This window comes from Pinus tabuliformis, chromosome 8 (genome assembly GCF_031772625.1).
Source record: "Pinus tabuliformis cultivar Carrire ecotype Pingquan chromosome 8, CPIR1, whole genome shotgun sequence".
Lineage (NCBI taxonomy): Eukaryota > Viridiplantae > Streptophyta > Pinopsida > Pinales > Pinaceae > Pinus > Pinus tabuliformis.
In genome coordinates this window covers 1,089,553,059-1,089,580,645 of record NC_142294.1, presented here as the reverse complement: position 1 = coordinate 1,089,580,645, position 27,587 = coordinate 1,089,553,059, and the positions used below count along the sequence as shown (strand labels likewise).

The following is a 27,587-nucleotide window of genomic DNA, read 5'->3' as shown; positions in this document are numbered from 1 at the left end:
GTAGAAAAGGGCGAAGAAAGGGTCTCCAAGTGTAGCGAAGAAGAAGGGTACACAACCAAGCTCAAGAGGACTATTTCTAGGGCAAACCGCAGTCACACGTGCGAAGATAAAGAGGGTATCTTTATTGTACTAGAAGCCCTCCACCATAGTCACACATATCTCATTGGTTGGGCTAGAAAAGTAGGCCTATAAGGCCTCTCACTCAAGCGAAAAGGAAGCACACTGAAGCGAAGAAGAAAGGAGGACCTCCACACAAGAATCTTGAAGGAATCCCCTCACATGTGCGAAGAAACAGTGATACATTGTTGTCATATTAGCTACATCTACATCTCAAGAAGGAGCTCGGTTGGAGGAAGGATAAAGTGCTCTTCATATGTAAAGGAATCTACCAAAGAATAAAGAGGAATATCTCTTATAGAAGATACCTAACAAAGAATAATATCAGTTGTCGGGAGAAGGAAGACTAAGTGTTGGGGAACAAAGTGGAGAAAGGAGGAAGGACTTGACTTGTGCTTGGAGGACATTCTAGTCAGGGGTTTAGGGTTTGGCATTGATCAATAAGAAGCTTCAATAAGAGAAACTTACTAAAGGGTTTTCCTTTCAAGAGAAGAGAGGTTTTGGCCCTGGTAGAGAACCAACATCTTGTGTTCTTGTTCTTATGGTTTTGGTAGCAGTTTGATGAAGTACACTCACATGTGTTAATAAGAAGAAGAAGATTAAGCTAACAAGAAAAGTAAAAAGACTTCACAAATTGTTATCTAGTCAAGAAGAATCACACTACACCTAATTGCCCTAGATTCTTCAACATGGTATCAGAGCTAAGGTGACACATCAAGGAAAGCGCATCTCAAGAACACTCATAAGGCGACTCATCAAAGAAGGACATCTACAAAGTTGAAGCATCAAGCCAATAAGTCTCAATCACTTCAAGAACAAGAAGGTCTACCATCTATCATTCATCAAGGACGACTACAAAGAAAGAAGAAGAGCCTTACAAAAAGGTAACTGCAAAGAAGAACATATCAAAGAGGAACCTACATCATCTACAAGTCATCAAGCAAATCTCATCATCAATTCAAGTCCACTTGGAGAAGGAAACTTGAAGAACATCAAGATCCTAGGAAGGCAAGCCATCAAGTCTTCAAGGAGAAAGAAACTCCACTACATCTAAAAATATAGCAAATATATGTCCCTTCTGATTATACATCAATGTCTTTTTGCAAGGAAAGCAACAAATTGGTAGGTACCAATAACTTTCTTGCATGGAAGAAGATGATTGATTTACTTCTCAAGGAGAATGAATTCCTAGAACAAATCAAAGGGAATGTTACTGTTCCTGCTAAGAAACAAACTCAAGCCTTAGCCAAGTATAATAAGGATGAGACAAGAGCTCAAAGGATTCTAATAGAATCTATCAAGGAATCTCTCATTCCTTATGTCTCCAAATTTGAAACATCAAAAGAAATCTATGATAAACTAGTAGAGCTATTCTCGGCAACCGCGGCTGGAGAAGTGATATCTCTAAGAAATGAATTATACAAGATGAAGATTTCAAAGGAAGGAATAGCTCCCTACTTCATGAAGATCTCTGAGATAAGGGGTCAACTTGAAGAGCTAGGGGAAGTCATGTCCGACAAAGAAATGACAATTGTAGTACTCAATGCTCTACCTAAGGATTGAGGCAACTTCACATCAAGCATATATGCCAAGAAGGAAGTTACCACACTAAGTGAAATGTGGTCTCTATGAAAGACAAAGGAAACAAGACTCAAAGCCAAGGAAGATGTGGGATCAAAGGAGCAAGCAGTTTCTACCATGACCAAAAGAAAGGGAAAATTTGGCAAATTTGATCCACGAAAACAAACAATAAAGATATATCCAAAATCCAATGCTATGGATGTCAAGAATATGGACACTACAAGAGGAATTTTCCTAAACTAAAGAAGGACAACAACAACAAAAGAAAAAGGGAAGAAGCTCATGTGACTCAAGAAATGAAATAAGAAGACAAGAAGCAAAAGAAGGAAGATCCTCCATATCTCTACTATGACTAAGTCTACTTCTTCACTTAAAGTCTTCTTTCAAAGTTTTGAGTAGGATAGGAGCATGTAGGAATAGAATAAAATTGCATAGCTAGAAACATATTCTAGAATCTAGCAACATGAAGTAAATAGAGTTCTAGATACTCATGTAGAAGGAGCATTTATAATGAGAACAAAATGCATGGTTAGAAATATCTTCTAGAATATAGGAGCATGGTAGATATAGCTCAAGATATTCATGTAGAAGGAGCATACCTAGAATATGACCTCATCCACAATGAAATAAAATTGATCATGATTAAGAATCTTAGAAGACCTCCATCATCAAAAAGGAAAGAAACATTTGCAAGGTAAGGGTCTTCAAGATCCTATGATGGAATCTTCAAAAGAAGATTCATAAACAAAAGTAGATGTCTCATTGGGAATCCCATTCATGGGATTCAAGAAAAGGATGATATGCAAGCAAGCTAAGATGAAGCAAGAAGGGCCACACCAAGGACAACCAAATGAAGCTAAGATGATCAAAGGAGAATCAAGATGAGGTATGTATGCATCAAAGTTTAGTCATGTTATCATTGTATATTATTGAGTCATGGGAATAGTTCTATAACATGATCAAGTAGGAAAGAATCTCTTTCACCAATTACATGCTCGAAGGCATGTACTACAATGCAATGAAGGTCAACAAAAGAAAATAATCACATAAGGAGTATAAGATTGCTGACTAAGAAGCAAGTAAAGAAGAAATGTTGACTAGTCCTAAAAGCAAGCAATGAAGAAGTGCTCCCACAAGGAGCATAATGTGGTTGACCAATCTATGCATGAAGAAACAAATGAAGAAAGAGACCAAACATGTGAAGAACACCATGATCACAAAGAATCTGTTAGGTCCCTATACTACCAGTGTAACCCCTTGTTGTTATTAGTACAACCCCCTTATTATATTGTTGTGCCAATGTAGTTCCCATATTGTTATTATTGTGCCCCATAGAAGCCCACTATAGTTATTATTGTGCCCTTACATTATTAATGTTATGTCGGCTCTGATTATATTATAAATGCCTTAGACTCCTATATATAAAAAGGAGGTCTTGTCATTTGTATCATCTAAGAATTGTTCATTTGTGTAATGTAAAGGAGGTTGCCCCCTCGAAGAGGCTGAATTCTAAGGCATTGATCTATCTTTTCTATCTTTTTGTGAGCTAGTTCCATAACATTTGGTATCAGAGCTTTGGATTCTAGGGTTTTCGCTGCTCCAAACAGGTCATCGTGGCATTTTCGCTATAACTGTTTTTCTGCAACGTTTCAAAAGATTAAAAAAAATCATTTGAGAAGAAATCGGTCTGAACCTCGGGGCCGAATTTCGGATCTTGTCTCGCTATATTTTAGTAGATATGATCTAAGGAAGTTAGAGATTTTCCAGACTCCCGAATTACATTCCAAACATGTGACCTGGGGAAAATCATCATAACTTTTGTTCTGAGCATCAGATTGAAATTTCGTAAGAAGTTTCAAAAAGAGGACTTCCTGTAGTTTTCTGTATATCAGTTTCAGGTACTAAGGTTGAAACAGTGAGACGTGGCACGTCGTACAAGTTCGCTCTACTAAACTAGTCTATAATCAGGTCACCGTGGGAGATTTGGCATAACTCTTTCTTGGATAATCAAATTCTGATCAGACTTGCAGGGTTAGAAAGAGAACTCAGAGAGCTATTGCAGGAAGAAATTTCAGAACTTGGAGATCTGAAATTACAGAGTTACAGTCGTTTCAAGATCAAGCTCCTAAAATCAAGAAAAATCGAGATGAGGAAGTTTGATGGCAAGGATCCGATAAATTGGATACTACAGATGGAGAATTATTTTGATCTACATGGTGTACCACTGTTACAAAAGGTATGTATTATATCTTCATATTTAGAAGAAGATCAATTTTTATGGTATAAAGGGTTTTGTTCTCGTAAACCACTTGTTACATGGTCAATTTTCATGGAGGAAATTATAGCACATTATGAGGATACAAAGAGCAACACCACAACAATTGGAAGAAAAAAGAGCAAAAGGGCTTTGTTGCAAAGTGGAAAGAAAAATTATGGCAACAAGGAAGTCTACCCCTCACAACTATAAAGATGGAAGTGTTGTTTCTCTTAGCCTTCCACAACCTACAAGGGTTACACCACAACAATTGGAAGAAAAAAGAGAAAAAGGGCTTTGTTACAATTGTGATAACAAATACATTAAAGGTCATAAGTGTGTTGAGAAGAAATTATTTTACATTGATTGTGGAGAGGAGGAAGAAAAGGATCAAGAAACATCAAAATATGAGTATATACACTAGGAACCAACCTCAGAGAAAGAAGAAATGAATCCGACCATATCTTGTAAAGCATTGGAAAGAATTACTACTCCTCAAACTCTTAAGATAGAAGGACATATCAAGAAGAAAAAGGTTCAAGAAGTGAAAGACCACATCAAGAAACAAGAAATAAATCCGACCATATCTTGTAATGCAATGACCAGAATTACCACTCCTCAAACTATCAAGATAGAAGGACATATCAAGAAGAAAAATGTTCAAGAAGTGAAAGATCACATAAAGCATGAAGAAATGAATCCGACCATATCTTGTAATGCACTGGAACAAATTACCACTCCTCAAACTCTCAAGATAGAAGAACATATCAAGAAGAAAAATATTCAAGCAGTGAAAGATCACATCGAGCATCAACAACAAGTTCTCCAACTTTTAAAGGATAATGTCACTTTGGTGCAGAATCGAATGAAACAACAGGCAGATCAACATCGCAACGAAAGAAGTTTTGATGTAGGCGAATGGGTATTTTTATGGTTACATACATACAAACAAATGTCCTTCAAGAAAGCTATTTATGAGAAGGAAATGTTGGCAATACTAAAGGAGGTTGCCCCCTCGAAGAGGCTTATTTCTAAGGCGTTGATCTATCTTTTCTATCTTTTTGTGAGTTGGTTTCATAACAAAATCTCTCTCTCTAACAAAGATACTTTGAAGACATCTCCTGAAAGAAGGCAGGACAACTCTGAAAAAGGAAGGAAAGACCCTTGACACCTATGAAGGCCTTGGAGATACAAAAGGTGCAGATAACTGATTCTACTCTACAAAGATGTCCTGATGAAGAAAGCCATCCAGTAAAACTTAATATTGAATCAATAATAGGATGAAGTCATAAAGGGCTACTCAACCAAAGCATGGGAACAAGCAAGTTCAACGAAGCATCCATGAGAAGAGTATTCCGAAGCATGGACAAGATGAAAAAGGAGTAGCCAGATGACAAGAGATCCTGATATATGACAAGAAGACCACTTTCCACAAAGGAAGCAATGACATGACAAACTAGGAAGGAAAGTGATCAATGGATGGTGCCCTACCAAAAGGAAGTTCGAACCAAGACTTCATGACATCGAAGGAAAGAAAAAGATCAAGTAGCTAAAGGACCCACGAAGAAGAAGTTGCTAATGAATGCACAAGTCCCTAGCTAAGAGGGAGTTATAACAAGTTCCCAATTACAAAGGAACTTGGACAAGTACCTTGTTAGAGGATACTTGGGCATGTCTTCCTCAAGTGAGAGGAAGTGATAGAGACAACATCCTTGTCTTCACTTGGGAAGAAAGAATGGGAGGATTGGGTAATCATCTGGCATCCGATACTCTTTGAGGATGTGTAGGGAATCCAAGACAAGAGTAGGCAAGAGGACCGATATTCTTTGAGGGCTGGGAACCCAAGACAAGAATAGTCCTAGAAGGTCATACTCAGTGAACACCCGGGTGGGTATGTACCTTGAGAGACAATGACTAAGGTGTCTATAAGTCATTGGTCTTGCCAACATTGTGCTCTGATCTATTGAGAGATAGAGTTGTTAGTCAAGGCCTTGCTGTGGAAACAATGTTGGTTATTATGATGTTATAACAGATGGATTGCAAATCCGGTTTCTCTTATGTGAATTCTTTAAGATTGAAACATAGCCAAACACCTTGTAATGTTGTATGAATACCTCCCTAGTTAAGAGGGAGTGTTGAAGGAAATGTAACTAGGTTCGGTCTTCATAAATGTACTTTTGATATTTGTATTTATTCAAGAAAAGAAATATTATTTTTATAATATATGTCAATGAGTTTCTTGCTCATTGACATAGGTTTAGCACATGTTAAAGTGTTATAGGTGAGTCAAATGGTCAAAGAAAATGTTGAAGACCTTAAGGGCATGTTACACCATGTATATGTTTGTATAAGAGTCAAAGAATAACCCTCCAAGCAAAGTCAAGTCTCCTCCAAGCATGTAACACCACCAAATAAGCAATCCAAATAAATAAATGTCAAGTCGGCCTAAAAGGAGGGACAATCCTCTATATATAGAGGTTGTCCACTTTATTACAACATCAAGTAAGAACCTCTAAAATCTGCGAAGAGAAGGCACAAGGAAAGGGTAGAAAAGGGCGAAGAAAGGGTCTCCAAGTGAAGCGAAGAAGAAGGGTACACAACTGAGCTCAAGAGGACTGTTTCTAGGGCAAGCCGCAGTCACACGTGCGAAGATAAAGAGGGTATCTCTGTTGTCTTAGCAGCCCTCCACCACAGTCACACATATCTCATTGGTTGGGCTAGAAAAGTAGGCCTATAAGGCTTCTCACTCAAGCGAAAAGGAAGCACACTCAAGCGAAGAAGAAAGGAGGACCTCCACACAAGAATCTTGAAGGAATCCCCTCACACGTGCGAAGAAATAGTGATACATTGCTGTCATATCAGACCTGCATCTACATCTCAAGAAGGGGCTCAGTTGGAGGAAGGATAAAGTGCTCTTCATATGTAAAGGAATCTACCAAAGAATAAAGAGGAATATCTCTTATAGAAGATACCTAGCAAAGACTAATATCAGTTGCCAGAAGAAGGAAGAAGTGTCGGGAGAAGGAATACTAAGTGTTGGGGAACAAAGTGCAGAAAGGAGGACGGACTTGACTTGTGCTTGGAGGACATTCTAGTCAGGGGTCTAGGGTTTGGCATTGATCAATAAGAAGCTTCAATAAGAGAAACTTACTAAAGGGTTTTCCTCTCAAGACAAGAGAGGTTTTGGCCCTGCCAGAGGGCCAACATCTTGTGTTCTTGTTATTATGGTTTTGGTAGCAGTTTGATGAATAACACTCACATGCATTAATAATAAGAAGAAGAAAATTAATCTAACAAGAAAAATAAAAAGACCTTACAAATTGTTATCTAGTAAAGAAGAATCACACTACACCTAATTGCCCTAGATTCTTCAACACAAACTTATAGAGAATTGAGTTGGTCCCTCCATATCATTTCCTAGAAGATCTAGTGAAACCCAACTACACTCGTATGCATCAAAAAAACCCTTGCAGACAGATATATGGGTGTGAGCAAAATGCTTACCAAAAATTCTACTTCCAATAAATTATACATGATCTATGAACAGATGGTAGCCAAAAATAATTAGTAAGTAATATTTGGCAAAAGATGGTAGCCAAAAATGATTAGTAAGGAAAATTTGCCAAATTTTTTTCACTCCCATTAGACTTGATCTCTCGTCAATGGGTTGTAAAAACAGACATAATGGTCAGTTCAATATTTTGATGTTAATTTGCTTGTTGATGTTTTTGAAGAGCATGACAGTGACAAACTTATTTTGCTTGTTGATGTTTTTGAAGAGCATGACAGTGACAAACTTATTTTGCTTGCTGATGTTTTTGAAGAGCATGATAGTGACAAACTTATTTTGCTTGCTGATGTTTTCGAAGAGAATGACAGTGACAAACTTCTTGTACTTTATTTCCATTGGAAGATGTCACCGTTGAGGAAGGAAAGGATAATGTGGGTTTAAGCAAATCTGAAAGACAAATGAAGTATCTTGAGCATTTGAATGCTAAATAGGTAAGTAGGTTATAGAGAAACATAGTGATTATGAAAATGTTACAAAGGAAAACAATTGAAAAACAATTGATAGATATTTCTTCTTCAAATGCAACTGAGAGAAATGACAAAGATCACTACATGTTCTAAAAATGATGATGATCTTCATCTTATTCACTAGAAATTTCATCTAAATTTCATCTAGAACGGTTTCATGTCTCAACAAATATGACAAGTACTAGAAGAAAGGGAAGCATGAAGGAGTTTCTACGTCTATTTTTTCCATTCCAAGTTTGTAACTGATAGCCAATTGAGCAAGGAACTGTTGTCATTTATCGCTAAATTCTTTTCCACTGTTTATTTTTGCATGTCATCAATTTATGATAAATCCTAGACAATCTTAAAATTTTTGTGGAGTCTCATTGTTAAATCAGGTGGTCATCTAGTTGTTCTTAAATTGTAGCTAGGAGCCTCATTTTCCAATCAATTCTGATTGAGGAACTAGTTTTTATGATATTTTGGCTTTGGGATGAATGTGTAGAACTTTAGATGAAGTCCTTCCCGCTTCAAATTTGTACTGTAGAAAAGGATTGGTGTTCAACTATAAACAAGTTTTGTTCTTTTTCATCTGTAGCTAGCCATACTATCCAATACTCTGCATTATGGTTGTGTCATATTTTTCAGTGAACTTGAAAATGATTCAAAATATAGAAAAATAGAAATTATATATTTATTCATGAAAATAAAACTATAAGAAAACTGTGTTGTAATTGAATAACTAACATGAATATATTGCATGATATTCTGTGATGGTTTGTTAAATTTAGGTATGTTCTATGCTAGAGCAATTTATTTTAATTTTCCAATATCTTTTCTAGATTAGCAATCACATCAGCATTAAAGTAAACTGCAGATAGAAAATAAATATAAATTGCAGAAGACAAGCCAAGACAAGAGGACACAAGATGTGGCGCTAGCCAAGGACAAACCCCAATGTGGGGAAACCCTTGATCAATTCTTCTTATATGTTCTTCAAAATTCAGCAAAGAAAGTGAGAGAGATAGTACATTTACAATAGAATTCAATCACTTTGACTTTTGATATTGGCATGAGATCAGTTGAAGACATATTGCTTCAACTGATTCTCTAAGGTGACTCGTTCACCTATCATAGTGTTGCATCTTGTCTATTTGTTGCACATTACCGTGTGACACCTTGCTATACTGTCACATGTGTTGAACCTTGATGACTGATTTGCTCTCATCTTCATGTTGCTCATCATGTTGCATCTTCCATGGTCTTATTCATCATCAAGCTGCCCATGCTCATGATCTCATTCATCATTATGCTGCCCATGCTCATATCATCATGCATCATTATGTTGCCCATGCTCATATCATCATGCTACTTATTATGTTGCCCATGATCTCATACATCATGCTGCCCATACTCATATCATCATGCATCATTATGCTGCCCATGCTCATATCATCATGCTGCTTATTATGCTGCCCATGATCTCATACATCATGTTGCCTTCCTTTGGAGACAGATGCTCTGGCTGTTTCGACAGTTCCCGGTATTTCCGACTTTTTAGGCAGTTCCGGCTTTTTCGGCAGTTCCGACAGCTCCAGCATTTCCAGATTTTCCGGATTTTCCGGCTTTTTCATCTTTTCCAGTATTTCCGGCTTTTCTAGCATTTCCAGCTTTTCCAGTAGTTCCAGCTTTTCTGGCTTTTCCGGCAGTTCCGACAGTTCCATCTTTTCCGGCTTTTCCGGATTTTCTGGTGTTTCTGGATTTTCCGGCAGTTCCGGCTTTTCCGGCAGTTCCAGCTTTTCCGACTTTTCTAGCTTTTCCTTAGGATCTCTCCTCCTACTAAAACCCAAAGACAAGTAGAGAGAGGAAGAGATCCAGGTGTGTGTAGAAATGACTTGAAGTCCTCTTCTATTTATACTAAAACGTAGAGGTTGAATAGGCATGACTATTGGGCTTCTGAGCCTACATAAGCTGCTGGCCGACTTAACAATTTGTCCATAACATAAATAAATTCATAACTTCATAAATACTTATTGAAATCGGATGATCTTTAGATCAATCCTACACCTCTCAATGAGAGGGATCCAATAAAAATATCAGCTGCCATAAATAATATGACCCACATGCAGTTTGGCCCTAGTTGCCAATTTTAACACTCCCTCTCAACTAGGGAGAACTCCATCTGCTGATCCATATGTCCAACTGTACTATCTCTGCCATCAGTGCCCTGCACTTCTCTTCTCAGCTCTGCTCAACTCTGTTGGCTTTGCTATGCTCTGCTCAGCTCTGCTGGCTCTGCTCTGCTCAGCTCTGCTAGCTTTGCTCTACTCTGCTCTGCTTTGCTCAGCTCTGCTGGCTTTGCTCTACTCAACTTAGCTCTGCTGAACCATGAAGAAGAAGAATTGATCGAGAATGTGTCATACCATTCTCCACTGACTTGAGTCAGTGTCAAAGTGTGTACCACTGGTCCGAGACCAGACCTCAACCGACCCAAAGTCAGTGTCATAGTAGGTACAACTCCTACCACTGGTCCCAGACTAGTATTCTACTGACTCAAAGTCAGTCTCAGAGTATGTACCACTGGTCCCAGACCAGTCCTCAACCGACCCAAAGTCAATGTCATAGTGGGTACAACTCCTACCACTAGTCCCAAACTAGTATCATTGATCCCATATCAATGAAAGTCATCCTAGCATAGGGAGTACGGTAGATACAGCGATGCGTCCATCGGTACTACTATGGTCCCTATCATCATTTCCCTGCTCATTGATCAGATGAGAGGTACTTCCCATGAGTCCCAGACTGCATGGGTAGGATCGACAAGAGAACTTAATCAATCCTGTCATCACAGGAGAACTAATCATCTTGCCACACAATTGCCATGGAGAACACATCATCCAGGCCTCACAGGAGAAATAATCATCCTGCTACACAATTGCCATGGAGAACACATCATCCAGGCCTCACAGGAGAACTAATCATCCTGCTACTCAATCGTCATGGAGAACACATCATCCAGACCTCACAGGAAAATTAATCATCCTGCTACACAGGATAGCGAATCATCCTGTCCCACAAGAGAGCGAATCATCTTGTCCCACAAGAGAGTGAATCATCTTGTTCACAGGAGAGAGAATCATCCTATCCACAGGAGAGCGAATCATCCTGTCCCAGTGCGCACCACCAAGGGAGGGTGAGTCACCTTGTGGTCGTATGTTGCTCCAGTAAGAACCGCAAGCCCCCAGAGCTCCTAGAGCTCAATGTATGCAACATGCAGGACCCTTTTATAAGGGTCTCTCGACGACTCCAAGTCATTCGGAAAAATCACAAATTTGATCTTTCCCCAAGGCTCTGACAAAGTGTAGCAACCTATACATCATCTCAGTGCAATGGAGCCTCCTTGCTCATCGACTTACCATATCCTAGATAAGGCAGTATCTGATGTCTATCTGCTGGAGCAATCATTGAATACAGGATTCCTCAATAATCGAATCCCACCTCTGGTTGTCATAGAGAATCACAGTGGTATTCATCATGTGTACTCACTGAAGAGTTTCCACAACCAGGCAACTTCATACGAGGTCATACTCGTAGTTATGTCTTCGATCTTGGCGGTACTTATAACAACCGATTTTTGCTTCCTGCTCATCCATGATATCGAAGCAAAATCCAAAGAGAACCAGCACTGAGGAGTGCTCTAGTGATCCTCCACACCACCTACCCAGTCAGCATTCGAATAATCATGTAGTTTTCATATTTTCGGCAGTGTATCTCAATCCATGAGAGATTGTGCCCCGAAGATATCTCAGAGGATTCTTGGCACCAATCCAGTGAGGCTCAACCAAATATGAGCTCACCATGCTAACTGCAAAACATATGTTCGGAGTTCACCAAGAACATCAACGTGATTGAGTTTATAAAACTCAGAGGCATTTCCCAAATCTGGTCCGACATCACTACCATATAACTTCTAAAAGTTAATATCCTCGAGGTAGTCACAGGCTTGCAGTTTATCATTCCACATTCGGAATCCAACTCCCTCTTACTTTTGCAAATGAGAGGGTCTGCACCTGTCAGAAATAGGTCGTCCTTATGAGGTGCCAGTATGAGAGGTCTATCATCCACAACCTTCGGGTAATGGTTTGGATCGGTTTCACTCCTAGTGAATCTCAGCTTCATCAAACAACTATCAATCCTCTCATACTATGCCCGGGGTGTTTTGCTTCAAGCCATAGAGGGATTTCTTCCACCTGTATACATGAGATTCCCATTCATGAATCTCAAACTCCACAGGTTGTTCTAAACTTGTGGACCTGCTACATGAGGGGAATGGTTCCCTTGTAAGATTTTCCTTTGGTACATATTAAACATGTACCTTCATGCTCTTTTTGAATTCAGGCATCCTGGTCACCATTTGACTCATAGACCTCCGGTGCCGAGTCAATGGACATGGTCCCCAGTGGACTTGATACAACCCTGAACTCTAAAACATCTTTGAAAAATCTATTTTCAAACACGTACCTTTCCATCGATGAGTGCCACCCTGAAACTTTAAACTTCCTTTTCCGAGATGGAAACCAGGTTCTTCTTGTGATCAGGTACATAAAAGAGATTCTGGGGTTCCTTGCTCTCTTTGAAGTGTCGACCATTTCCTTGATGACCTGCATTACTTATCATTCCTCTGATCATTGAAGATGTCCCTGGAATGATTGTTATCTTCATCAAGAGATGTGTCTCTGCTATTTGCATGATGGTCGAACTTATTGCAACCAAGGCATCTGCCTTTCCTTCCACCCTTAGATCTACACTTCTGAATGCAGTGATCTTCTGCTGTGCCATTCTGACTTCCTCTTCAACCTTAGCGAACTTAGAAGAGAGATGTGGAACTCATTGATCCTTTTGTCTTGTCCCTATTGTCTTTGGTGATTGCACTTTCACTCTTGCTTGGGCATTGTCTTCACCTCAGCTCTGATACCATGTTAAGTTTAGGTATGTTCTATGCTAGAGCAATTTATTTTAATTTTCCAATATCTTTTCCAGATTAGCAATCACATCAACATTAAAGTAAACTGCAGATAGAACATAAATATAAATTGCAGAAGACAAGCCAAGACAAGAGGACACAAGATGTGGCGCTAGCGAGGGACAAACCCCAATGTGGGGAAACCCTTGATCAATTCTTCTTATATGTTCTTCAAAGTTCAGCAGAGAAAGTGAGAGAGATAGTACATTTACAATAGAAGTCAACTACTTTGACTTTTGATATCGGCATGAGATTAGTTGAAGACATATTGCTTCAACTAATTCTCTAAGGTGACTCGTTCACCTATCATAATGCTGCATCTCATCTATTTGCTGCACATTACCATGTGACACCTTGCCGTACTATCACATGTGTTGAACCTTGATGACTGAGTTGCTCTCATCTTCATGCTGCTCATCATGTTGCATCTTCCATGGTCTTATTCATCATCACGCTGCCCATGCTCATGATCTCATTCATCATTATGCTGCCCATGCTCATATTATCATGCATCATTATGTTGCCCATGCTCATTCATCATGCTGCTTATTATGCTGCCCATGATCTCATACATCATGCTACCCATACTCATATCATCATGCATCATTATGCTACCCATGCTCATATCATCATGCTGCTTATTATGCTGCCCATGATCTCATACATCATGTTGCCTTCCTTTGGAGACAGATGCTCCAGCTGTTTCGACAGTTCCCAGTAGTTCCAGCTTTTCCAGCAGTTCCGACATTTTCGGATTTTCCGGCTTTTCTAGTATTTCCGGCTTTTCCGGCATTTCTGGCAGTTCCGGTTTTTCCGTCTTTTGCGGCAGTTCTCACAGTTCCGGCTTTTCCGGTATTTCTGGCTTTTTCGGCTTTTCCGGCTTTTCCGACTTTTCCTTAGGATCTCTCCTACTAAAACCCAAAGACAAGTAGAGAGAGGAAGAGATCCAAGTGTGTGTAGAAATGACTTGAAGTCCTCTTCTATTTATACTAAAATGTAGAGGTTGAATAGACATGACTGTTGCGCTTTTGAGCCTACATAAGTTGTTGGCCGACTTAACAATCTGTCCATAACATAAATAAATTCATAACTTCATAGATACTTATCAAAATCGGATGATCTTTAAATCAATCCTACGCCTCTCAATGAGAGGGATCCAATAAAAATATCAGTTGCCATAAATAATATGACCCACATGGTGTTTGGCCCTTGTTTCCAATTTTAACATGGTTGGTCTCTAGGGCTGCTGAATAGTTTGAATGTTAAACATGCAACTTCAACAGTGGTTGAACTTCTTTTATAGTTTTTTGCACTTGAATTTAATTGGTGGCAAGGATGGACATGGATTGCAATGGCTTCATTTTGAATGTGTGATCTGGATTGATTTGGATGTGATCCAATGGCTGAGAATTTGTTTTTTGTTGATCCATGTGCTTTGATCTGTTTTAATGGGAAATAGAATGGGTTGGGTGTCATTTATTGAACACAGTGGGTTTAAATGTTGAATAACACAACAGTTATCGCTGACATACATTCACTTTTATTATGTGCAGGTATGGATATGCATTTGGGATACATAACTTCAACTCTGATCAGTGGGGGTTGAAGTGACTTCTACATTTTACTTTTGGAATAGACCATTTTGGAAGGATTTATGGTTTTATCTGTTTTCTTGTTCGGACAATATGATTTGTACTCTTGAGTATTAAGAGACTATTTATGGATAGTTGTGGGCCCAATCAATGTTTTGGGAAATTTTGGACATAAATTAAAAGATATTTGCACTTAATGTTATTTGTTTTTGTTTAAATATTGGTTGCACATCTCTCAATTTCTAGTGGCTTGGTGGGACCAATGCTATAACAATCACTGGTCCCTACACAACATTAGACATCTCTCCCCTAGTAGATGAAGTGCAGCAGAAAACATTAAACCCCAGTAATTTGTAGAAGTAGAGAGGCCCATAAGTTAGGGAATGAGAAATGTCCATAGGAGGGCAGAAAAATGCACACATACTTGTACATATCTGGGAATAAAACAATGACATGGAAAAATAGATGCCTAATCATAGACATTTTTTTTATTTTGAGGAAGTACTTCTTATGTTAAGAGATGAACTATATACACACACTCAAAGACTCTATATAGAGAGGGAGAACATATGTGCATGAGAAAGTGATGGGAAATCAAGGAGGCATCTTTTTCAATGCCACAAATCTGAGATGGGATGAGAGCCAATTATTCCAAATATGCTAGTACATCAACATTTTTCTCACCTCTAACTCAACAAAAAACCTTTAGCTAGTAACTGAGGGCGTACCTTTTCCTCACAAATTACAAGGAAGAAAGGGAGCTATCACAGTCCTCCAACATGCACATACATCTCATGTTCCAAATTGAATGCAAAGAAGATAGTTGAATGTACTGACAAATACCCATGAATACAGAAGGCACCAGATCCCCTAACAATGTGGCTCCCCAACGTATCTTTCTTTGAAAAATAGATGGAGATTGTTGTTGAACCTATTGCGAACAACTTTTAGCTATTCTGCAATCTCAAAAAGCGTGTTTGATATTTTAGTTTTAGTGATTCTGCGATACCAAAAGACATGTTTGGTAGTTCATACCTTACCAGAAATAGGGCACAATGATCATCTGTGAATCCATTCTTGGCCGAGCGAGCATTTGTAGGTGTCCCAGTTAGATAACAAGCAAAGTAAACATGCCTAGCTTGTAAGAAATACAGAATGACTATACACCGATCCTCTTTATCCATCTCTTCTCTAGGGCCAAAGAGGGCTATCTGGTATTCAACTTATTAGAACTGTATATATGTTGTACACTTATTTCTGTTATTTTCTACATAGTAGAAAATTGCAGGGAGAGTGACCGTGATTGTATACCTTAATTCTAATTTGTGTATAGTTACTAATTTGTTTATAGTTATACAACTATAGTAGCAGTTCGAGTATTGTTGCAATTGTGAAGCAGCTATATCACAAATAGATGGTAAAAAAATCGAGAATATGCACCTCATTCTTTAAGATTTGAAGCATTTTCCCTTGCCTTGATGGGTTAAGAACATGGGCCAAGTTCATGTACAAGTGTGCGCATTATATGGACCTTCATTAATAATATGACCATTCTTTCATATTTCACAAAATAATAAAAATACTGAAAATAAAACAAAAATAATAAGTTTCCAAGATCTATTCCCTCTACATTTTGGTTTCAACACTCAATATCTTTATAAAGGTTGCTTATTAGTTTAAAATCTACACCAAGGGCATGGTTCTCATTCCTCACAACTCATTGTGGTTCTTGCTCATGGCAACTTCAACTGGAGTTTTACACTATTTCTTGGCTATAGCAGAGAGTAACTGTTTGACTAATTGTTTGATGAAACATTGTCTTAGTAGTTGAGTTTATCTTCATTCTAGTACTAACAAACTGTCAGCAGATACTATGGCAAGCAAAGAAACGGGTTGGGAGACCTATACACAGAATGCATTTTGTTAGAAAACTAACAAACCCATTGAGTGTCCTCAGAATTAGTGTTCGTGGTTCCATGGTAGTCTGATATTAGCAAACGATGGAGACTCTTAGACATTCTCTTTGCTCAATTTTACAGTAGAGAATGTTAATTATAAGGTACTCAATGTCTAATTTATGCATTCCATGGTCTTATTTTCAGGTTCAAGTACTTCCATTACGTTCCATACTATATCTTTCTTCCGGGAGCAACATATAAATACTCTAGTCTTTTTCCCTCCATGATTTCTATATTATTTACACATATACGCCCCATCCTTCCATTGATGGCCATTTTTTTCATTTGTTGTTGTTGGGAACATGTTGGTTACTCTTGAGTTTGTAGACATTAATTGTCCTGATTTTTTTACCATTAATATGGGGGTTAGAAGGCGGCCTAACTGGTCCCTTGTTATTATGTGGTTAGAAAGTAGCCTAGTAATCCATAATTAATGTGGTGGTTAGCTTAAAGCTTCTGTTGCACAAAACCTCTAAATTGCCCATGTACTGGTACCGGAAACTTGGAAATGCCTTGGAAACCCCAAGTTCCCATGAGAGGGGTGGGACCCATAGGAAGTCTAAAAAACTCTATTCTATGGAAATTGAAGACAAATTAATCTCTAATTTGTTTCTAAACCTACCTACAAATTAACCTATCATTATTATTTTACTGCAATATATATATATATATATATCTCCCTCAACGTACCCATTTGAGGTGGGGGATTCACGTTTCTAGGTGTTCTCATTTCCCTGCTTCATGCAACTTAGCTTAGAACTAGGCACTATTTATAGGGGTCTTGATCCTCATTCTAATCACTCTGAATGTACACTGTGCAAACATGCAAGGAAAGCAATCATGCTTAAAGTGGAATTTTATATTTCTCTACTATACATCCAGTATGTATTTTTTATGTGGTGCAATATGTGAAAGTGTTTTCTACAGTTATTAACTGCACAAAATCAACCCTCTTCTACCTTCTCAACTTTATTTTAAACTAGTTTTGTCTATAAAGTAGCCAATCGCCTCCATTTAGTTCATTCTAAAGCTGTATAATGTACAGTTGTCAGTAACACGTACATTTTCCCTAGCTGAATAGGGATTTCTCCTCCCTTGTGTATCAAATGCTTTATCAAATAAGCTAGGTTTCGAGGGGAAATTTTATGGTTAATATCCTCAATTTGGTTGAAGGATCAGGAAGAGAACATAGCCGTACTATGCATGTGGGATACATTAGCTGAGAGGAACACAATGCTCAACCCTAAATCTAGATTGCATAAGAAACTCACAGTTAAAGTTACCTTTGATATCATTACAATTTTCTTTTTATGCAGCTTTTTTCCAATTTGGTCTTTCAGAGGAAACTAAGGTGTATCATATCCAACATTCTAAAATCACAATGAAATATATTAGATTTCTGCTATTATCCTATCATGATAAGTCACTGTATTCTAATACTCAAATATTCTTGAAGGCCTGTCAAAGGTCACACTGGGGTGCCAAAATATATATGATATTATAGCTTCTTGCTTTCTTGGGAATCTTCTTGTTTTCTTTATTTCTTTTAAATAGATAAAAGGAAAGAGTGGATTTGTTTATTATCATATTGCAGAGAAAGATAGATGACACTACCTGGTAACGTGAGCAAAAAACCAATCCTTTTTGTAGTCACTGACTCCAACTCTATACACAAGATCACCGTCAGGATACATATCTGCATATCTTTCCCACAGTCCATACTGGCGGAACCTGTCCAAACAAACTCATTTAGTAAAATCAGTGTAAAATTTTAAATGTTACCTTCTCATCTAGCATGAGGTATTTGATCAAGTTGGAAAACATGCCTATGCAGGCTGCGCATGAAGTATTGTGGCTTTATGCCATATCTTATTAGCAAATCCATAGAAATCAGTAACTATTAGTTGGCATTTTCTTTATATTGGATAGTCAAAGGAAATATTATTTGATGGAGCTTTCTGGCTTATTGAGAATCATGATAGCTTGTGCACATACTTCCTTCAACACTTCCCTTGTGACATTGTTGACCACCATTGGTGGGTGCTGAGGCATCTTGAGAAGGGTTGTTTTTCTGCACACTTGCTTGTTGTTGTTACACCTAAAAGTTAAAACACATCACCATAAGGGGATTGTCTCTATGGTTTATTATTGGTATACCACGGTTCGGTGATGTGCATTATCTTCCTAGTTGGCAACATCATTTCTCGTTTGGAGGTTTGCATCTAGCACGTGATGTTTAAGGATCCTTCATAGCATTGCTCATTCATTTGATGGCCCTTAGCACATTTATGGAGATGGGGATACCCATCAACTATGGGTTTCCCTAGGCATTAATGGTTAATTATGACCCCTTGATGTGGTGGATTGGTTGTTTTGTATGTTTTACATGCGTTCCTAAGGTTTCACTTGGATTATTTCTTCATTATTTTGATTGGTGAGCAGTGAGGTAAGGCTTTCACCCTCTTGCGCACATTTTCTAGGAGGATGGCCCTTATAGTGGATATGTTGATGACATGGCAGATGGTTGTGGCTTGATAGAGGAACACCTTAGTGGATTTTCATAGCCTTTCTGAAGAGATTCACTTGTTGCTAGAATTGTGTGTGAATCAAAACCATCATTGAAAGACACTAACTGCTCCTCATGATTCCTCGGCTCTTGAACATGGTTTCTTATAAATTGTTCCCAATGTAGGAATAGTGGTGTAGGATAAATTCTTTTGAATTCTGCCATGAAAATTAACTTCCCATTGTCTCGATAAAAGCATACCCCTAGCACTCAGTTGTAATATTCCCTCTAATTAAAATCTGCTAAGTGAATTCTGCAATTTTGCAATTTTAGTTGGAGGACAATTTTGGACACAAACTTCGGGAAAGTGGGTAAGAGGCATTTGATTTAATTTTGTGTGTAAGGGGAGCCTCCAAACATTAGACAAAGGAGAAATGATTTGCATAGTGGGATATGGGGACCACTCCAAGAGGAAATTTTCACTCCTTGAGGGAATTTGAATTGGAGGGAAGGACAGAGAAAAAGGAGAAGAATTGTAGTGTAATATTCCTAATTAGCCATGGCTAATTGGAATATTCGATTTTGCCCAATTTTTGCCTTCTATAGTAATTTATAAATAAAAAAGTGAGGATGAGGGACATAACTCACTTTAACAATAAAAAGTCACTTCCTAGTAGCACAACGTTGTGACTTAAGGAGGAGCCAAGGGGGCCAAAGGGGGACGCATAAATGGGGCCCACGCAGACACATGGAGGGACTGCGCAGGAGGGAAGAACACATGGCAAGAGGGGAATCACGCAGGAGGAGGTGAGCCTAGGGATTGTGAGAGGCAGAGGCTATAAAATAGAGAGGAGCCCCCTCATTTTGGATCATTCAGTTATGTGCATTTTGAGCTAGTCGTTTCGACTTCTGAGCACGTTGGCTGTTTAGCTGGTCTGCAGCACTGTTTAGTGCATTGAGTGTCTCCGTTTGAAGATCTCACCCTTAGCCCCGGGGGACTTCGAGTGCCTGCTCGGGCAAGGTATTTCCATCGGTATTTCAGCAGTAGTTTTATCAGCATTTCAGCAGCAGTTTCATCAACATTTTGGAGGAATGTGTAGCACTTGGAGAGGGACGCAGTTCTTTTTGGTTGTAGTGCTGGATTGGGGTTTTGCAGGTGGATTTATGCTGGGAGATTGAGCAGGGGTCCAACTCTTGTCTCATTGGAGGATTTTTGGCAGGGTTTCAGGCAGTGTTTCAGGCAAAGTTTAGAGGGGTTTTCTTCAGTGGCAATGCAGGGCATTGAGGAACTACGCAGAACCCCAAGAGGGTGTTTTTCGGGGGTCGGCCATTCCAGGAAAGCTTTTTGGGTTTTTCTGGGTTTCAGTTGTTGTTATTCGGCCACGACTACTATTCGGCCATTTCTCAACTGCTATTACTCGGTCGTTATTGTTACTCGACCATCACTTAGTTGTTGTTACTCAGTCGCTTCCGCTACTCTACCACTGCCGCTACTTGTTCGCTACCGCTACTCGCTGCTACTACTCGGATGCATTTTCTCAAGACATAAACACAATTTTGGATGTGTTCAAATGATCCTAACTCACCTCATATTTATACACAAACATGAGGGATACATGTGTCAACAAGTCTAATTTGGACACAAGACGACCTACTCTTTTCTCCCAAAATAATTCACAACCACATATACTAACTTCAAAAATTCATAACTCCATTTCTACAACTCGGAATGGGATGATATTTGTTGCATCAGATTCATCTCGACGAGAGCTATCATCCTCATCCATCACATGTCAAAATGTGCTCATGTTTTTGGCCCAAATCACGATGGGTGCAAAACCCCAAGCTGGGGTTCCAAACCGACAAGGCCATTTGTGGAGCTCCTTCCTCCAAACCTTCGATCCACAAGGCTTGGAGTACCTCCCAAGCTACAAAAATCAACACTCCCTCTTAGCAAGGGAGGTACTTCCAAAACTAGGAAGTAACCATCATCATCCGGTGACACTAGCCCATCTGGCATCCATCACTGCAACATACCCTGTAGAATGAATCCGGTAATCTTAGTAGTGCCTCTGCCTCATCACATCTGAACCCGAAGATCCCAAATCTCCATAAGCATGCTCCCTCTGAGGCTAGACTCCCTCTGAGCCAACACGATTTCCATTGGCTCAGTCCAGCAAGCACTCATGCTCTTGGATCAAATACTACTCGTGCAAATCCCTCCAATCTCGGATATGCAACATCATGATCTGATGAAGAGTCTAGCCTACCAACCTGTAGTCCATCATATGGAGCCATCTCAATCAACTTGATCTCGTCCAAGCCAAAGAAACCCTCGAGCTGCCCCAACCATCCATGACAAATCAACTGAAGTCCATGATCAACAATCTACTCTACAAAAAACTGTTGTTCACTAGGCTTGTAGATTTTTCTTTAGATTCAACAGCTCATGTAATTTTCTAAAACACAAGACAAGAATCTACTCTACTTTCAACAATGGAAACCAATAATGATCGATAAAGGCAATAATCAGCAAGAGGAAGAATATCAATCGCACATAACACAATATTTCTCTACGGAAAGCAACTGCTCAAACCTCGATTATCTATATTGCATTAATCAGAAATCTGAGAAGAAAATACAATGCTTGTTCTCACTAGAACAATCCCTGCACAAGTATGATCAACTCTCTGCCTCACAAGCCCACTCTAGCCAACACTTAGCCAATTTTGCTGCCTGCCAAGCCCCTATTTCCTTGCGCAATTCCTAAGAGGATCAACCCATATTTAATTGGGAAATCCTTCTTCCAAAACTGCGCAATCCAAACTTAGGTCCTCAACTGATTGCATGCATGATCTGTACAACTCGGAAAATCATACAACTGATAGTACACTGTCCCTACACTCTAGTCTCAACTAGGTCTTCCTCTGAATTGACATGCATGAATTATTTGTGAGTGAATCTTCAGTTAATTGGTGTGGTACTAAGGATGCACAGGTGCACTAACTCACTACTAAACCTCTACTAGTTCCTCCAACAGTTAGAACTAGTTTAACTAACTATAACTCAGTTGAACTGAGTTATCTAATTACAACTCCAAAGAACTCAATCTAGACCCCTAATATTTAGGGATCACACTTACATGACTCTAGATAGACTTCCAACTCGAAATTCCTATGTCAATTAAACTTAATTAACTGTTTACAAGTTTCTATGAGAATAGAATTTGATCTTAATTCACAATTTAATTCAAGGACAAATTAAATTGGAATTTCTTGTTGCTATTTTTAACACCCCCTCAACAAGAGAGAGATTATCAGCTACCCCGATCCTGTCTCTGTGAAACTCGAATTTACATCTTGAAAATGCCTTTGTCAAAATGTCAGCATCCCGTTGCTCTGTGGGAATGTACAACAACATAATCTGCCTCTGCACACAATCTCGAAGATGATGATATCGGATATCAATATGCTTGGACCGATCATGAAAAACTTGCTTTTCAGAGAGTTTGATACAACTTTGATTATCACAGTAAATCACAGTTGGATTCATACGCTGACCAAACGAACCAACCAGAATCTTCTTCATCCAGATGACCTCACATGTTGCTTGACTAGCAGCCATGTACTCTGTCTCTGCTGAACTGAGCGCAACTGATCTTTGTTTCCTGTTGTACCAAGAAACAGTTGCTGACCCAATACTAAAGATCCCTCCTAATGTGCTCTCCCTGTCGGATGGACTCCCTTCCCAATCTACACCAGTGAAGCCTTGAAGCTTCACTCTCTCTATCCATATGTACCACAATCCATACTGAGTAGTGCCTTTGAGGTATCTCAACACATGCTTGGCCGCCTTCCAACACAACTTAGTAGGCCTAACCATTGCTTGACTAAGTTGGTTAACTGCATAACACATGTTCGGTCGTGTTTTCGCCAAATACATGAGTGAACCCACAAGTTGCCTATAAATAGTAGCTTCCACTACTTCACCCAGAGTAGCATCCTCCTTCCTCTAGTTACCTCCTAGAGGAGTCTCCATGGTTTACTGCTCTTCATGTGGAAACTTTTCAGTATCTCATTGGCATACTTGCCCTGAGAGACAAAAAGTTCCCCATCACTTTGCCATACTTCCATGCCCAGAAAGTAGTGCATGAGCCCCAAGTCCATTTCAAACTCTCTTGCAAGATCCTCCTTACAAGACTTGATCAACTTATCATCACATGTCAGAATCAAATCGTCGACATATAAAACAATAATCAACAATTTACCTTCCACCACAATATGGTATAGGTTCGCATCTGCTTCACTTTTGGTGAATCCCAACCCGGTGAAGTAGCTATCGATCCTGGTGTACCAAGAACAGGGTGCTTGCTTCAGCCCCTACAACACTCGCATGAGTCGGCACACATGCAACTCATGGTCAAAGGTCTCAAAAATGTCAGGCTGCTCAATATACACCTCTTCCTCAATCTTTCCATTAAGGAAGGTTGTCTTTACATCCATTTGATGTATCTTCCAACCCATCTGTGTTGATAGTGCCAAAATGGATCTGATTGATGAGTACCTTGCAACAAGAGCAAAGGTCTCATCATAATCAATCCCCTCTACCTGAGAAAAGCCTTAGGCCACAAACCTGGCCTTATGTTTCTCCACACTACCATCCGTTGCTTGCTTTACCTTGTAAAGCCATCAGGAACTCACCACTGACTTGTTTGTCGATCTTGGGACCACATCCCAAACACTGTTACGAACAATGGATTCATACTCCTCCACCATGGCATCAACCCAAACCAGTTGTTGCACTGCCTCCTCAAAGGAAGATGGCTCTGTCTCAACACATCCACTCATAAGATCCATGTATCCAGTGTACCTCTCAGGTGACCTCCTCTGCCTGCGCTGTGATGTGGGTTCTCCCACATTCTCTCTCGCATCCTGCAATAACCTGTCAGCCTCTCTAGTGTGCTTTCTCCCATCTCTATAAGACGTTGATTTGTGGTAGCATCAAATGTGCTCTAGCCTTGAAATTTGGAGGAGAGGCTAAGGCACATGAGATCTCCAAGACCCAGAAATCGTTTTGAGAAATTCCATCCGGATGAGCAGTTATTAAAATAATTAATATTTTAAATGGGTTCTTAAGTCTAAACTTAGGAAAATAAAAATATTAATGGGTATTAATAAAGATAAGGATGAGAAGCTTATAAGAGACGAGGATCAAGTTTGTTTTAATCTTAGTCGTTGATTAGAGACTTAATATTGGCCGTTGATTCATCAACAGGAAAAGTATAAGAGAAGACTTCAGGGTTATTTGGAGATGCACCGAAAGATACTCAGTATTTCAAGGAAGAGGAGATCGATTTCAGAGGGAGTTGCAAGGTGGAGGAAGAGGAGGGCTTTAGCAGAAAGCAGAGATCGATGAGGAGGTGATGCAGGGGCAGTGGAAGACAACGCAGAAAGAGAGACGCAGTCCAGAGAAGAAACACAGGGCCTATGCATTCTAACACAGAGGGACACAGAGCCACTTAGAGCCACGCTCGGTCAATCAGAGTGACGCAGGGGTGACATAGAAGTGGGAGAAGGGTCTCCAAAGTGTCAGATAGTATCAGAGGGAAAGTATCAGGTGTTTTCTTTCAATTCTTTGTAAAAATCATTCCTTGTAAAAGCAATTGTTGTTGAATATTAATAAAGCCCCCATCTGCTGCACTGGTTTCCTTGCATTGGGTTTTTCTGGGGACAATTGTCCAAAAATAATTGTGTCAATGTGATTGATTCTTGTGCATGTATATTTCTTTGGGTAATTGTGTGATAACTGTAGTAGAATTTATTTAATATTTGTTGAAGGAATTTCATAAATAACTTATTGAGAATAATAAATAGGTGAAATAAATTAGTTGCTACAGTGATAGAATTGCAGTTTAGAAATTTTCACATGGTATCAAAGCAGAGATCGGACAACAGGAAAGAAAAATCGATTATGGGTCAAGAGCATGATGCAGAGGCATCCACTCAAAGGGACTCACACAGATTTTCAAAAGGATGCACAAGGGACGAATATTCGATGTTAGCTTCTAGATTGGATGAAGAAGTTGCTTTCCTTGCAAGCTCTGCCTCCTCGGAGGTTTGGTACATAAACAGTGGAGCTTTCTAGCATATGACAAGAATCTGAGAATGTTTTTTCAGATTATCAGGAAGAAAGAATGAAATTTCAGATCACCATGGGGAATAAGGAGAAATGTACTCTAGTAGGAAGAGGTACCATAGTTTTTCAAATCGAAGCAGGAGAGCAACTTCGAGCAACCAATGTGCTGCATGTGCTGGGACAAGGGATGAACTTGCTTTCTGTATCTCAACTTCAAAACAAGGGCTATGATGTTTTATTCATTAAGGAGAAAGTGTATGTCAAACACCCAAGTTGGAAAAATAAGGCTCAGATTGGAATCAGAAGTAACAGGTTGTATAGGTTACAGCTAGAATCACTAATGGCATTGATAGGCAGTAATGGAGACAAAGACTTGAATGAGCTATGGCATAGGAGGATGGGACATTTGCACCATGGGGCTTTGATAATTCTTAGGAAAACTGTATCAGGAGTTCCAGAACTAAGTACTGAACGGAATGATGTATGCAGAGGGTGCGCTCTGGGAAAGTATGCCAAAGTTGTGTTTTCCAGAAGTAACAATAGGGCGAAGAGTGTGCTAGGATTGATACACGCATACATCTGCAGACCTATGTCCACAAAATCTCTTAGCGGTGCCGAGTACTTCGTCACCTTCATCGATGATCATTCCAAGAAGACTTGGATCTACTTTTTGAAAACCAAGGATGAGGTTTTCGGTCGATTCAAAGAGTTCAAGGCTCTAGTGGAGAATCTGACAAGAAAGAAGATAAAACTGTTGCGCTCGAACAATGGTGGAGAGTATGTTGACAAGGACTTCACCGATTTTTTCACTAAGGAACGCATCAGAAGAGAGTGGAAACCTCCCTACAATCCGGAGAAGAATGGAGTAGCAAAAATGAAAAACAGGACTATTATGGAAGCAACTAGGGAAATGCTATATGATTAGGATATAACTAAATTCCTGTGGGCAGAAGCATGCAACACAACAGTTTATGTCCAGAACAGGACTCCTCACAGGGCATTGGGCAAAATCACTTCGGAGAAGGTCTTCACTGGGAAGACACCTGAAGTTAGTCATTTCAAGATAATTGGGAGTTTAGCATATTGTCGTATACCCGAAGAGAAGAGAAAGAAATTAGATCAAACTGCTGAGAAAGGATATCTTGTGGGATATACCGAGAATGCTAAGGCATACAAAGTCTATCTTCTAGGGAGTAGGAAGGTAGTAGTTCGGTGGGATGTAAAGTTCATGGAGGATAGATATTTCAGAAAATCCCGAGAAATGCCTTATGAGGAGTAGTTGAAAGACGAGCCATTAGTTAGACCACTTCAACCAGCAGAAACTAGTACCAGAAATCCTTCTGGAGACAAGGCTTCAGAACAAGAGGAATATTAGGAAGAAGAGGAGTTGATAGATGTACCTACTACTAGTGGAAGACAAGTCGGGAACTTCGACAGATTCTACGGGATGCAAAAGACTTCATTGGTGCATCCAGGAATAGTAAAATGGAGTGAAGACATCTGGACAGATACCCGGCCTTAGTAGCTCAGGTTGGGGAAACTTCTAGTTTTCAGGAGGTCGTTCAGTATCAAGTATGTGTAGAGGCTATGGTGGAAGAATACAACTCTATAATGTTCAATGATGTCTGGGAAGTGGTACCTAGGCCTCAGGACAGATCAATGGTAGGTTCGAGATGGATCTACAAGGTCAAATATGCTGCAGATGGCAGTGTGGAGAAATACAAAGCCAGATTCATGGCGAAAGGGTATGCTCAAAAGGAAGGGATAGACTACAAAGAAACATTCACCCCAGTAGCAAGGAATACTTCTATTAGGACCGTGATATCTCTTGCAGCACAGATGGGGTGGGAGATCCATCAGATGGATGTCAAGACGACATTCTTGAATGGGGTAATAGAAGAGGAAGTATACATCGAACAACTAGAAGGTTTTGAGACACATGAGAAGAAATCTCATGTATGTAGATTAAAGAAAGCCGTGTATGGGTTGAAACAGGCACCTAGGGCATGGTACGGTCGAATTGATAGCTACTTGCAGAAGATGGGGTTTGTCAAGAGTGACCAGACCCTAATATCTACTATCTAGTTGTAGAGAATAAGCCTTTAATCCTAGTGTTGTATGTGGATGATCTCTTCCTGATAGGATCATCCAGGTGTTGGAATTTCTAAGTTTAACCCGTTAGAAATTCTTCCTGTACTATCTGATTTATTTTCCTACTTGTTCAGTTACTTAACAAGTTATTTACCATTCAAATACTGAAAATAAATACAAGTATAGTATCAACACATATAGATCATCAACTGAAAGTAAACAAGCACACAAGTGACACCGTTTTTTTGGACTAATGTTGATCAGATATTGATCTAGGACCTAAATGATAGCTCAAATTTCAAAGTGTTCGAAA

At 39.4% G+C, this 27,587-nt stretch overlaps 1 protein-coding gene across 8 annotated transcripts in view; it reads right to left on the bottom strand.

Annotated features, from left to right (window-relative positions):
- The window catches only part of LOC149239145 (uncharacterized), a 517,638-nt gene that overhangs the window by 125,039 nt on the left and 365,012 nt on the right, over positions 1–27,587 (bottom strand). For all 8 annotated transcript variants that reach the window (XM_089373324.1, XM_089373327.1, XM_089373326.1 and 5 more), the window contains one exon: positions 18,157–18,273. In XM_089373324.1, the coding sequence (XP_089229450.1) occupies positions 18,157–18,273 (117 nt within the window). The remainder of the gene's footprint in view (positions 1–18,156; positions 18,274–27,587) is intronic.